Source organism: Chondrus crispus, genomic scaffold, assembly GCF_000350225.1.
Source record: "Chondrus crispus Stackhouse genomic scaffold, scaffold_224, whole genome shotgun sequence".
NCBI lineage: Eukaryota > Rhodophyta > Florideophyceae > Gigartinales > Gigartinaceae > Chondrus > Chondrus crispus.
The window spans coordinates 113,598-126,354 of NW_005179100.1; the positions used below are offsets into that span (position 1 = coordinate 113,598).

Below are 12,757 nucleotides of genomic sequence, written 5' to 3' on the forward strand. Positions count from 1 at the left end.
TGGGGGTGGTATGTAAAAGGGTGCGAAGTATTTGGGTTCGGAATAAGGCAACAAACGGATCGGAATTGAGGTGATGCGCGGGAATTGCAAAAAACGCTGGAAGTTGCGGGAAGAATTATTTTTTTATTGGTGTGGGAGTCATTTGAGAGGAAAGCGGCCAATCTTTCGCGCCCGTACCACGGCACCGAGCCGCAGCACCGGATGGCCCCGCACACAACCCACACGTCGTCACGTACCGACCCGGCCCCTCTATCTCTCAGGCCCCAGACCTGAAGACCGCTAGACCAATACGGGCCGTGTCCGAGACGTGGCTGACACTCTTCTCGAGACGACCTCACACCGTGAGGCCGTCCTCAAGAAAGGGGAAAGCAAGCCCCGAGTCCGGCCCCCGTCTGGATGTATCCCTATCACTCTGCACAGACTAATATGCGCCTAGTGCTGCTTAGGGTTGCACCAACTCAATTAAATTCCTCTGTACAGTATAGAAGAGTTTCCCTCGCGGCTCTGTGATGACGACACAGATAACAGACAATCAATCTCACGTCAAGATCGTCGCACGAACTGATATGACGTACAGTAGTTGTGAAAGTGTTCTGCGCCAACGTCCAATGCAGACTTCTCACCCATGCGTATCAATAGACTACAAAATTCAGTGGGCATGCGGCCCTTTCAACAGAGAGACTACTTTCCCGCGACGTTTTAGTTAGAGAAGAGAAGACACGTCGCTGAAAAGGCCACAAGATATGTGGCAGCCCCCACTTGCTTAACCTTGAAGAATTCGAAAATAGCCTGACTCTTACCTTTCAGGTACGGGGCGTACCCGGGCCATGCCACAGAGAGCGCGGCAGAGATAATGAGTTGCCTGTTTCCATTGCGACTTCTTACTGGAACAGCAGCTCTTAATGCTCTCTTTCTAGTACGAAATCTCCCTTTCAGAGAACGGCGAGCATGAGTGCAGTTAGGGCCTGCGGTTTCCGACAAAACGACATCGGCCACATAAATATGTCAAGTATCTTCTCTCTAGCTAGAAGCGCGAGGCTTGCCTTTCCTTTCACATCAAGATCCACCCTACAGCACATACAGTGCTCCGCCTTCGGCAATAGCCTTGGATACCGTTTCGAAATACAAGTAGAACGCGGAGGCTCTGCGAAACGATGTCGCAGCCTTGCTGGCACCTGCCGCAAATCACGTGCTCCCAACCTCAAAGCTGCGGCCGTGGACAGTGATTTGCATCCTCGCGAAACATCCAACCTTTCATCTCCTGCTGGTGATACCCCACGAGGGGTAGAGCGACGTTGTAAATTTAATCTTGAAACTGCATATCATACTCTCAGAACCCTGAAATGTCCAATTCCGCACCCTGAAATCCAAGCCCGGACTTCATGTTCCTGCTCAGCGACTCGCAGCCGGACAAAAAGCAGCAGTACCAAAACGTACCCCCTCCCCTCTCTCAAGCCGGGGACGCCTGCTCCATCATGGACCACGCCGCCCTAACCTCTCTCCGTCAGCATCTTCCGACCCTCCATGCCTCCCCGACCCCGCAGACCTCCACCTCTCTCCATCCAGCCCGCTTCGCTGCCAATTCCCTGTCCCATACCGAGGTTGTTCGCGAGCTACGCCGCCTCCCACCAGGTCCAGCCTTCGTGTCCGCTCTCTCCGCCCTCGGTGCCTACCCTCCTCTTGCGATGTTACGCCGGGCAGTGCTTTCCGATAAGTCCTTGACATCCCCACCGGAGAAAAGCAAGGACAAGAAAGCAAAACGCCGTCCGGCTACACGAGAGCATGGCACTGCCGCGGACCTTACTATGAGGCCGCAGTCTCGCCTGGCGTCGCGGCACGCGCACGCCATATCCTCTTTGGTTCGAGAGTGGCGCCCTTTCATCCGGGATGACGTTGTCGCCCTTCGAGCGTTGACAGCTCTCGCCGCTGCATATCCAGTCCAGGATCAAGAGGCAGTAGAACACCAAACTGAATCCGCTGTAACTTCTTTTCGTCATGAGCTTGACTCTCTGAGCGAGATTCTAAATTCACTTCAAGAGCAGCTATCGAATGCGGTCGCGATAATAGGTGACGGTGATGTAGGAGACCACGACGGCCTCGTCGAGGTTGTTTCGGCGGCATGGGCCTCCGTTCGTGCGCGGCGCGTAGGGATGGCGGACTTGCGAGTCAAAATGAATGCCTTTGCTGAACATTCGCGACATCCCCAGAGGGAGAGGTTAGCTGTGGGCGAACTGGTTCATCGCCTAGATGAGCAGGTCAGGAAATTACACCAGCGCAGAAATGAACTCAGGGAAAGAGGATTCGTCATCAGGCAAGTCAGTCCTGGGCCAGAGGAGGACGACGAAAGTAGTAGCGAGGATGAATGGGAGGATGCAGTTGAGGTTTCTGTACAAAAAACTGAAGCAACGGGAGACGACGAATTGCCAAAGGTTACAGACTGGGCTAAAGTGATGAGGGGTGAAGAAGGCAGCGATACGAATAGGCTATTATTGGAGCGCTTAGAAAAGCGATCAATGGATCGCAGAAGATCGAACGGGCCAACTGAGAATACTGGAGGAGGTACCGGCATTAGTGAAACAGAGATGGGCAGTGGGCGAGGGCGTGGTCGTGGTCGAGGCAGAGGTCGAGGCAGGGGACGCCGTCAGTCGACAGCCAGGGAGCGCATCTGCAAAAAGTTGGGAATAAAGAAAAGACGCAAGAAGAGCCTGCTCGATGACCTCTAACTACATTTTCGCAGGAGTAACATACCACCCGGTACTAGAACCATGTCGACATGTTGTCCTGTTCTATTATAGGTTCGGCTTTCAACCACAGGTCTTCTCAGAGTTGAATGATGGAAATCATAGTCTCCTCAGAATTGCTTCGGGCCATGCTCAGAAGAAGAATTCGCTTCAAATCCAAAATTCTGAATGTCAACATGTCTTCATTTACTGCCATTCCTCTCCGCAGTAAAGATACCAAGACAGCAAACAAGCATGAAGGGCTCTAGTGAGCTGCCATTCCCACAGCTCCCTTCATAGCCTCATCAATAACTTCGCTCAATGTCGGATGCGTATGCACACAGAATGCCAACTCATCCACGGTAGTTCCTCTCGCCATCGCATTGGAACACTCTTGAATCAGATCAGCCGCGTGAATTCCAATGATGTGAACTCCAAGAATTTTGCCGTTGTCCTTGTTAAACAACACCTTGGCAATGCCATCGCCTTCACCTTCAGCCAGAGCTTTGGAGTTGGCGCGGAAATGGCCGATTGATTTCCCAAGCTCAAAGCCGCCTTCCTTAGCTGCTTCCTTTGCTGCTGGTTCCGTCAATCCGACCATGGAGATTTCAGGGTGCGTGAAGCATGCCGCTGGGACGGTGTTGTGATCTACGACGTGCGACTTTCCAGTGATGTTCTCTACGGCGCTAATTCCCTGCGCGGAAGCAGCATGCGCCAGCATCATCTTACCATTGACATCCCCAATCGCGTACACATGCTCAATGACGTTTCCATCTTTGTCTACAACGTTCATTTTTTCATCAACAGGAACAAACCCTCTTTGTGTCTCGACATTGATACTATCAAGACCGAGTCCATTCGTGTATGGCGCTCTGCCAGTGGCAATCATGGCAGCATCTACGTATAAGGTATCAACTGGTTCTTTCGATCCTGCATCAATAAGCTCGATGACGACTGGCTTCTCACCCGGAATCCCCGGAGTGACTTTGGACGCAAAGACGTTAGTGTGATAGTCAATAGGACGGGGGTTAATTAGCAGTCTTTGAGCAAGACGAGATATTTCCGGGTCAAAACCAGGCATCAAGTTGGGCAGAGCCTCGACAAAGGTAACGTTTGAACCAAGAGCCGTGTATACGTCGGAGAACTCGAGACCGATGTAGCCAGAACCAACAATGGCGACCCAGTCCGGAACCCATTCCATCTTGAGTGCGCCATCGGAGGTGAACACAGTCTTGTTGTCAATCTCAATGCCCCTCGGCACAAACGGGGTGCTTCCCGGGGCAAGAATGATATCCTTCGCCGTATACGTACTCCCATTTGACCCGCTGATGCTTTGCGGGCCCGTCAGGGTCGCTCTGGCATTGATAATCTCTACACCAAGCGAAGTCAATGAGTTAGCCATGTTGCTCTTCACCTTTGACGCCAACCCAGTAGCGTGGTCGGCAACCCCCTGTCTGTCATACTCGACGTCCGACAACGAAATTCCCATGGCGCGCAAATGATCAGCGTCCTTCATTTCGCGAACGCGACCGGCAGCAGCGAGCAGTGCCTTTGAGGGGACGCATCCGCGATTGACGCAAGTTCCTCCAACGTCTGCAGCTTCAAATATAACGACCTTTAGACCCTTAGATACTGCATGGAGAGCCGCGCCGTGGCCACCGACTCCAGCTCCAATGACAGCGAGATCATAGTCAAACGATGCTCGAATTTGCACCGGGGCCGACCGATGCACAGTAGGGGAGAGACGGGATGCTCGTCTTGATGGCGAGCGCAGCAATGCGCGACGGAGAGATGACTTATGACTTGACGCGTAGGGTGCGAAGTGGGCGACCGGTAATGAGGGGACGAAAGCCATGAAGATTCAAACGAGCTGTTAGGGTACGGATCTTGTCTATCGATCCCGTGCTGTCGAGTTGTGCGAGTTCGATATGTAGTTGGTGTCTACGGTAACAGGTCTTGGAATGATAAAACGATGAACTGAAGGATGAGGACAATGCAGCGAAACAGAGCCTCGGACGGATGTTGATCCTCGGCATTACATGAACAGGGCCTCAATTGTGTGGCTATGGATCGCGATCCGTTTTCCCACGGCGCATTTCCTTGAATTTCCATTTCTTTTGGCACAGTACCAACACGATTGAGGGCAATCATAATCACCAACTCAATCTCCCGACTCTACGGTGGCAGGCACATCCCTGAGCAACTTAGCATGCTCGCGCTGTCGATGGCCCTGGAGCGTCACGCCTCTACTGACGAAGTTACCTTCGAAGCACTTCCCTTCTAGACCTCATCATCCCCAGGAACAGATGATCTAGGGGACTCCGTCTCCAGTAGGTTTTCAAGCATTCGCAACTGCACAACAATTTGATCACGAGCAAAGATGTGTCTGGTACAGCAAATTCTTCCGTGAATACCGCATACACGTATTTGAATCGTTACATGCTCCTTCCTCAAAAAGAGCTGTCCTCAAAAACTTGGTCGCTTTAGAAACGGCCAGGATCAGTATTCCTACGGTAGTTCCTGCAAACCTTCAACCGCCAAACTCATGCCGGGTATCTCAAACCTACATCAGCCCAATTACTCGTCCCGTCTTTAGATCTACGTCAATATTGTAATAGGCCGGTCGCGTGGGAAGACCCGGCATCGTTTGAATAGTCCCACAGATGGCAAGTACAAACCCTGCGCCGGCGCTTAACCTCACCTCACGCACCGGAAGCGTGAACCCAGTAGGAGCACCTTTCAAATTTGCGTCTGCAGAAAAACTGTACTGCGTTTTAGCGATGCAAATTGGCATTTTCCCGAATCCTCTTGCCTGATACATCTCGAGGCGGCGGGTCGCATTTTCAGAAAACTCAACCCCACTCGCACCGTACACTTTCGTCGCGATTACTTCAATTTTTTCACGTAACGGCATTGCGTCTTCGTACAGAAACTGGAATTCGTTTTTGGCTTCAGATGTTGCCGCTATGACTGCCTCTCCGAAAGCAACTGCTCCCTTTCCTCCTTCCTCCCAGTGGTTAGAAACAACTGCATCGTAAGCTCCAGCTTCTTTGGACATCTTAACAATGGTATCAAGTTCCTTTCCAGAATCCGTTCTGAAACGATTACAGCAAACAACAACTGGAACCTTGTATAAATTCGCATGCTCTATGTGTCTTCTTAGATTCTCAAAGCCTTTAGAAACCAGTTCGACATGCTCTGAAGTGTACACATCAGGGAGGGCCGTTCCAGCGATAACTGGAGGACCTCCTCCGTGCATCTTAAGGGCACGGACAGTGGCAACCAACACAATTACAGAAGGCCTTAGTCCACCCAGCCTGCATTTCAGGTGGACGAACTTTTCTAGACCTATTTCCGATCCGAAACCGGCTTCCGTGACAACAAACCCGTCTGGACCAACAAGTTTTAAAGCCACTTGATCAGCCACAACTGAGGAGTTCCCAGATGCGATGTTGGCAAATGGACCGGCATGCACAAAGGTAGGTGTTCCTTCAAGGGTTTGAAGCAAGTTTGGCTTCAAAGCGTCCTTCATTAGGACTGTCAATGCACCGCCAATACCAAGATCATCTGCTGTGATGAGTTCGTCCGCAGACTTTGATTCCCCAATCACGATGCGACCAAGCCGTGATCTCAGGTCTGCAAGGCTAGTTGTAAGCGCGAGAATGGCCATAATTTCCGAAGCAACGCTGATATCAAATTTCGTCTCCCTCACCATGCCTTTTTCCGTGCGAGCTTTGCCAACGTCGATGCATCTAAGAAACCTGTCATTCACATCCACTACTCGGTTCCATTGGACAGAGTCAGGGTCGATGTCTAACCTTACGAATCGCAATATTTCCTCCTCAGTAAGGTCTGCTGGGTTGTTCTTGTTGATGCCAAGCTTTTCTAGACGAGGAAACATTCCGCGACAGAATTTACGAGAGCCATCCTTCGGATCTGGAGGACAAAGCCTGCGGAACAACGCTTCATTCGTCTGTGTGTTTTCGTGGTACATTCTCGTCTCTATCGCAGCAGCTAGTAGGTTCGTCGCTGCAGATATGGCATGAATGTCGCCAGTGAGATGCAAATTGAAGTCCTCCATCGGCAGTACCTGGCTCCAGCCTCCACCAGCAGCACCCCCCTTGATCCCAAATGTGGGACCTTGGCTAGGCTGGCGAATGCATGTGAAGACGTTTTTTTCCAAGTGAGCGCCGAGCGCCTGACTAACCCCCACTGTTGAAGTACTCTTTCCCTCTCCCAAAGAAGTAGGATTCATTCCTGCTACAATGCATAGCTTTCCATCTGGTGCGTTGGAAAGCCTTTCCAAGACCGATAACGAAACTTTGGCCTTCGTGTTTCCATACAGTTCCAGCTCCTCAGAAAGGATCCCTGCACTGTCCGCGATATCACATATCGGTTGAATCGAAACACTTTGAGCAATTTCAATGTCTGAAGGTACAGGAGTTGTAGTAACAAGCTTCCGTGCCGTCCCTACCATGGCTGCCGATAAGGAGAATGCTCGGAAAAACAGTCCTTTAATTCCAGTTGGCCGCAAAAAGGGCAATAGCATCGGACCACCTGCTACTGTAGGGTGCATGGAAGTTGGCAATGTTTTTCATAAACACGTCTAAAAGCAACTAAACCGATTTGAAAATGGACGGCTGGTAGTCTTCTAACACAATTTAGGAGCTCAATGGATGGATCAATCCTAAAAAAAATCTCACTCTCGTTTTGCCCCGCTAATGGATGTCGTATCATTCACCTCCCATCTCTCCATACCCCGCCAGTTATGCACATCGTCGCGTTCGCGTCGTTCGTGCGGCTTCCTTCAACGCAGCGGCGACCACGTCCGTCCACCCGACAACCTCCCTTCCTCAGTACACGTCGAGCACCTCGCACTTTTGTACGTCTCTGTCCAGGTCCAAACAATACTACACTGCTGCAAACCTCTATTACAACCTTCTCTTCTCGACCGCGCTCCCCAGCCGACACCCCACGCACCCTCGACCTCCATGCCGTTATTCACATTGCAGACCCCACCTACTACTCAAACCTCCAGCATGAACTCTCAAACACTTCAGCACCATTGGACGGCGCAGTGCTCTACGAGCTAATCCTCCCATCTTCATTTTCCTACCCAACTCAAGTACACGGTCTCCGCGAGGTACGAGCGCCCGTGCGTGCCCCTCTGGACGACACGCGTAGGGCTCATCGAATGCGTGCAGTCGCGCAAGCGGATGCATTTAATCCATGCATCCCAAGGTGGTACTTGGCGGACCTATCGTCGGAGAAGGTTAAATCTCTAACCAAGCAACACTCCCCGCGACAGCCAGCACCCGATCCGCTTCGCCTCATTGCTGCTTTCCTTCCCTGTCCAGAGCTGTTTGCAGGTGCTGTTGCAGTTCCAAGCCGTGGCGCAGGCTTGCTTGTGCGCGCTTTAGCTGCGGGAGATGTAGCCACCGCAAGGCGTATCGCCTTTGCGCGAAAGGCGGTAGCGTCAACAGCTTCAAGGGCGTTCGCTTCTGCCGATGCCGTTACCGCAGCGAGGGACGCGGCTGCCATGTCTGCAGTCAAAGCTGCGGGGAAGGCTGGTGCAAGACATGTCGCACTTATTTATGGAGCATGGCATGCTGGGCATTTGTGCAGACGGTCGGAGAATGAGCTCGGAATGGACTTTGTTCGGACTAGATGGCGAACAGCCATGGTGCTACCAACGAAGAAAGGTAATACAACTGCGCTTGTGGTGGGGTGTGTTGTTGCTGCAGCATATTTTTGTTACGCAGGCTTGGATTGGGTTCTTACAATTGAATCAGTAGTTCGAACGCTGGAAGAGGGATTTGATGTTGATGTAGACGTCACCGTGAGGGTTTTAAATATGATTGGATGGTACACGGTGAGGCATCTTCTCCCTTACGTAGGCTTTCAGCGCTGGTTCGACGTAGGTGAAGGAGAGTAATGTGGCTCGCAATTGCGAGGGTTAGTAAATAGTGGACAATGCCATTAAAAGGTTAATCGCGGCGTTCTTGAAGAACAGCTGAACCATGTGCAACTAAGCTATTTTCTCATGTTATCTCGTTCGTCAACTATCGAGCTCTCTCAAACTGCACGAGGGCTTCTCTGTCGGAACAGAGCTGTTTGTCAACAGCGATATCGGGCTTAGGGTCTAGCTCAGCACATATCTTCACCAAGAGAACAGCCCTAGAATTCACTCGTGCACCGCGTTCTGTAAATAGCCATCCCTACAAATTGAAGCCTCCTGCCACCGCCAACGATGAAACAGCCTATGTTTAAAAAGGAGGGTGTGTCGCCAATTCGTCGTGGATGAAAAAGGAAGCAGCGCTAAACTCTTCGAGTAGCGGACAACTCGGTGTACTAGAGTTATCACAACCACTCGCACCTGCCCGGATGAAGTTTCGGGACACCAGTGACAGAAGAATATCCATCCTCTGAAGTTGTACGCTGCACAGGACAGGACGATGATAATGACGTCAACTACATAGTCTGACGGATGAACGGCTTTGAAAATATCAGTCATCGAGGCCCCTACTGTATTCTGCTTTTCTTTCGTCTGGATGTTCTGTTCTCTCATTCCTTCGCATATCATTAGTTCGCTCTCAGTTAGAAGACTAAAACCCCCCGAACGGCCCCGAAAAAAGTGTCACGCAACTCCGGCATAGGGTTATTATAGAAGAGGCCAACAGGATCTCCGAGTCAGAACATGAACGGCCTTCGTCAGACTACACTTCAGGAGTTCTTTAAACGATGTATTTTGCATCCCGAACATGGAATACCGCAGGAAGCATGTCCACTGAGGTGCTACAATCATCGCGAGGCGACTGTACAGTACCGGTATCGTACTTACCGATCATATGATGAGAGCATCGAAATTCCATTGTATACTTGACCCTGACCCAGAGCACGTAATAATTCAATACTTCCTTACCCCTACCAGAGGACTCGAGCACTGATCCCTATCCATATTTGGTTGATCCAAGAGTCTTTTTCGGAAATGGGATGGAGCTGGCCTCTCGCGATACAGTAAATTACAGGATAAAGGACTGGCATGGTTTTGCATCGAGACGCCCTTGCCCTGAATACCATGCACCGCCAGTATACACTGCAAAGTCCAAAGAGAGAAACATTAGATTCCGTCAGAAATTTGGAAGCCAGAAAGGAACGACAAGACTTGTCGACCTTTTCGAGCGCAGGGTTCAACGCCTTGGCGATTTCAGCCTTCCATGCTTCCATCCAGAATGCACAGCGCCACTCTATCTTCGAATACTTCTCTCAGATTTATTCTCTTGCTTCTTTTTGTTACTGTTTGCATCTTGCTTTTCCTTCAATTGGTATTAGAAAGACCTAAGTGGGAAGGCCATGAAGCCGTTGTTTGCACCCTCATTCTGCTGTGCCGTAAAAAGTGCGAGTTATGCCTTTGAAGACTTTGCCAAACGATTCCCACACCCATGGAAAGAATGTCCATTGGGGCAGCTTTGTTCGATTGGGGAAAGGAGGCCTCTGTTCTGCAATGGCGAGCAGAGTCATGCCATTTGGGACATACTGCGTCGATTGATGAATAATGGGTTCCGAAATGTTCTCAAATTGCATCCTGCTGCCACCGTGAATTATATCTGGAACGATCCTGTCGTTGTATACTACGACTATGTCCTCACTAACGAATAAGTATATTTCATCGTTGAAACTGTCCAGGAGCGCTTTAAAAGGTCAATGGTTTTCGACGAAACGGGAACCCGGCAGATTTATTCTGGCCGTACCTCAGATACAGCATGGATTTATCTAACCGAAGACCCAAGATTTAACGTAATCGTGAACAAGCTGGCACCTCAATCCAGTTTTACTGCGAAAAGTGCAGAGCACATCAGCGTTAATCGATACCGAGCAGGCCAATACTTCAACCCACAACACCACTTTTTGCAAGAGGAGCAACTTTGAGCCTTTAAATTCAAGAACTGTCGATGGGCTTGTACTAATCTCTTTATTTGACTGATGTAAAGAAAGGTGGAGAGACGATGTTTGGAGGAAGTTCACTATGGATGAAGGATTGGCATACGAAGCCAATAATCCAGATCATTTTCGTGTTGTGCCTGAACGTAGAAGAGTGCTTGTGTGGTACAATATGCATCCTTACACAGAAAGGATTGATGATCGTACTATGCATGCAGAAGCTGCCGTTACTCAACGCGAGAAGAAAGGGGCTACAGTGTTCATTTGCAACTGCAATAACTCTCCGTCTGAGACGAAAGAGACTGAAAGTGTGGAGTCTATGGCAGTCAATCCATGTGATTGAGACGGTGAATCCCACAGCTGTGATGCAGAGCAGGCTGAAGAGTTGTAGTGCAATTAGTGCTTGGTATATTATTGTATTTCATCTCTCTTCTACAGCGTCAGGGCATCACCTTCTTGTAGATAGCATGACACAGGTTTGTCATGAAAGACAAAGTCTACATGCACATCGGAAGCACAGATATATGATGCCTTTATACGTACAAGATCTGAAGAATAGATCGTTCGAAGTCATCAACAGGCGTATTTTTATGTCTGTTGATCCTGTTCGAATGATATAGCCTTTGTCTTTATTTCGATGGCAATATAATATTTACCTCTACCTTATTTCCGTAGGGTGAAGGGGACAAGAGTTCCAGAGCAAACAACGCCATATCTTCCCGTCTTGAAATATATGAGAGATAATTCTATAGAAGTTGTTTGCAACTGCACTTACCGACAGTCTGCTGAAGAATTAAAATCCTTTTGCAAAATCGACACTTCGTTTCGAAAAACATGTACTTCATAAGCTGCTCTTATTCAGAGCATGTCGCCATCACGGGGGCACGAATTCAGTTCTTGGTGTATCGCAGGAATGTGCATCCATGCCCGAGGGAAATGATCAACGGGCCTTCATGACGCTCTCCCTGACTGCGCGGGCGAGCCTCCTCTCTTTCCTCTTGGTCTTGTTGCATTATTTGCTTCTTTTTCAAAGACGTGTAGAAGTTCAAGCGCGTCTTCCTAAGACTCCAGGCTGGCAGGATCAAACTCTCAGAGCTGCCGTTGTGACAATGGCAGACCCCACGTTTCAGCATTGTGCGCTTCAGCTGCTACAATCTACAAGAGACCAGGACTGGCGTCAGCCTATTATTCTCCTTGCGGTTGACTATGAAGATTTCGGATCTGACGTCACAGAGCGATTGGAGGCCTTAGGAGTGATCGTAATTCACACAAACCCAATATTTGACGTTTGGCTGCAGAGAGGCGTTGAAAACATTGACATATTCCGTTCGCTGCAGTCAACCAAGTTTCGAAAGATGGAGTTATTTCTTAACCCCATATTGCGAGCTTACGAGCGCCTTATTTTTATGGATGCCGACGGAATTGTCGACGCAAGTCTTGAACCTCTACTGACCGTTCCGTTTCCGGAAAATACAACTCTAATGATGAGGCAGAACGACATCTCACTAGGCAAAAAGGGGTTCTGGGGAAATGAAATAGCTGTGGAGATGCTGAGCGACAAACAACTTGAACTTCTGTCACAAAGGTTTCCAAATCGAGCAAAGACAGGAGGTTCGTGTTGGTTCATTGTGGATGTGAAGAAACTTCACTCACCTTCTCGAGTGGCTTCCAAAAGCATTGAGCTTCTATGCAATCTTCGTGCCGGGTTTCGATTCAACGATCAAACGCTGATAAGCTTACTGTTCTATGATTCCATTTCTCTTTTTCCGTGGTGCGTGTGGGACGAAGTACCTATTCTGAACGATCCGAAGCATTTGTCCGATTATTGCTCCAAGAACAAGCACCTCCAACGTTGGCTGAACGGGAAGCTCAAATTTATTTACAGGCACATGAGTGTAGAAGAAAAAAAGCAATGCTCTGCCCTACATTTAAGAAAGATAAAGAAAGCCCAGTATGTCGAGAGTAGGCGTGACGAGAGAAAAGGTACTGAATCAATTGTCAATTCCAAGTTTCTCGACGAAGAGATTGAAAAGAAGAATTGTATAGAGGCTTGGGAGCAATGGAAAAGTCGACTGCCCAAAGAATGAAGATTCCAA

At 49.6% G+C, this 12,757-nt stretch overlaps 5 protein-coding genes; 2 read left to right on the top strand and 3 right to left on the bottom strand.

Moving 5' to 3' along the window:
• The first annotated feature begins 73 nt into the window (after positions 1-73).
• Positions 74-484, top strand: CHC_T00004302001 (hypothetical protein). XM_005715616.1 is given in 2 exon segments: positions 74-283; positions 284-484. 1 exon segment carries the CDS (start codon positions 74-76, stop codon positions 281-283), a length of 210 nt encoding a protein of 69 aa, XP_005715673.1. The 3' UTR covers positions 284-484.
• Positions 485-2,669: 2,185 nt separating this feature from the next.
• Positions 2,670-4,575, bottom strand: CHC_T00008441001 (dihydrolipoamide dehydrogenase). XM_005715617.1 is given in 2 exon segments: positions 2,670-2,985; positions 2,986-4,575. 1 exon segment carries the CDS (start codon positions 4,573-4,575, stop codon positions 2,986-2,988), a length of 1,590 nt encoding a protein of 529 aa, XP_005715674.1. The 3' UTR covers positions 2,670-2,985.
• A 538-nt stretch (positions 4,576-5,113) lies between these two features.
• On the bottom strand, positions 5,114-7,197 carry CHC_T00009198001 (formate--tetrahydrofolate ligase). XM_005715618.1 is given in 2 exon segments: positions 5,114-5,283; positions 5,284-7,197. The coding sequence occupies 1 exon segment, from the start codon at positions 7,195-7,197 to the stop codon at positions 5,284-5,286; it is 1,914 nt and encodes a 637-aa protein (XP_005715675.1). The 3' UTR covers positions 5,114-5,283.
• A 291-nt stretch (positions 7,198-7,488) lies between these two features.
• CHC_T00004303001 (hypothetical protein) lies at positions 7,489-8,655 on the top strand. Its single transcript, XM_005715619.1, has one exon. The coding sequence runs from the start codon at positions 7,489-7,491 to the stop codon at positions 8,653-8,655; it is 1,167 nt and encodes a 388-aa protein (XP_005715676.1).
• Positions 8,656-8,676: 21 nt separating this feature from the next.
• CHC_T00004304001 (hypothetical protein) lies at positions 8,677-8,742 on the bottom strand. Its single transcript, XM_005715620.1, has one exon. The coding sequence runs from the start codon at positions 8,740-8,742 to the stop codon at positions 8,677-8,679; it is 66 nt and encodes a 21-aa protein (XP_005715677.1).
• Between the last annotated feature and the right edge of the window lie 4,015 nt (positions 8,743-12,757).

Excerpts from the sequence above, each read along its gene's own strand:
- CHC_T00008441001 (XM_005715617.1), bottom strand. The coding sequence starts at position 4,575 with ATGGCTTTCGTCCCCTCATTACCGGTCGCCCACTTCGCACCCTACGCG.
- CHC_T00004302001 (XM_005715616.1), top strand. The coding sequence starts at position 74 with ATGCGCGGGAATTGCAAAAAACGCTGGAAGTTGCGGGAAGAATTATTT.
- CHC_T00004303001 (XM_005715619.1), top strand. The coding sequence starts at position 7,489 with ATGCACATCGTCGCGTTCGCGTCGTTCGTGCGGCTTCCTTCAACGCAG.
- CHC_T00009198001 (XM_005715618.1), bottom strand. The coding sequence starts at position 7,197 with ATGGTAGGGACGGCACGGAAGCTTGTTACTACAACTCCTGTACCTTCA.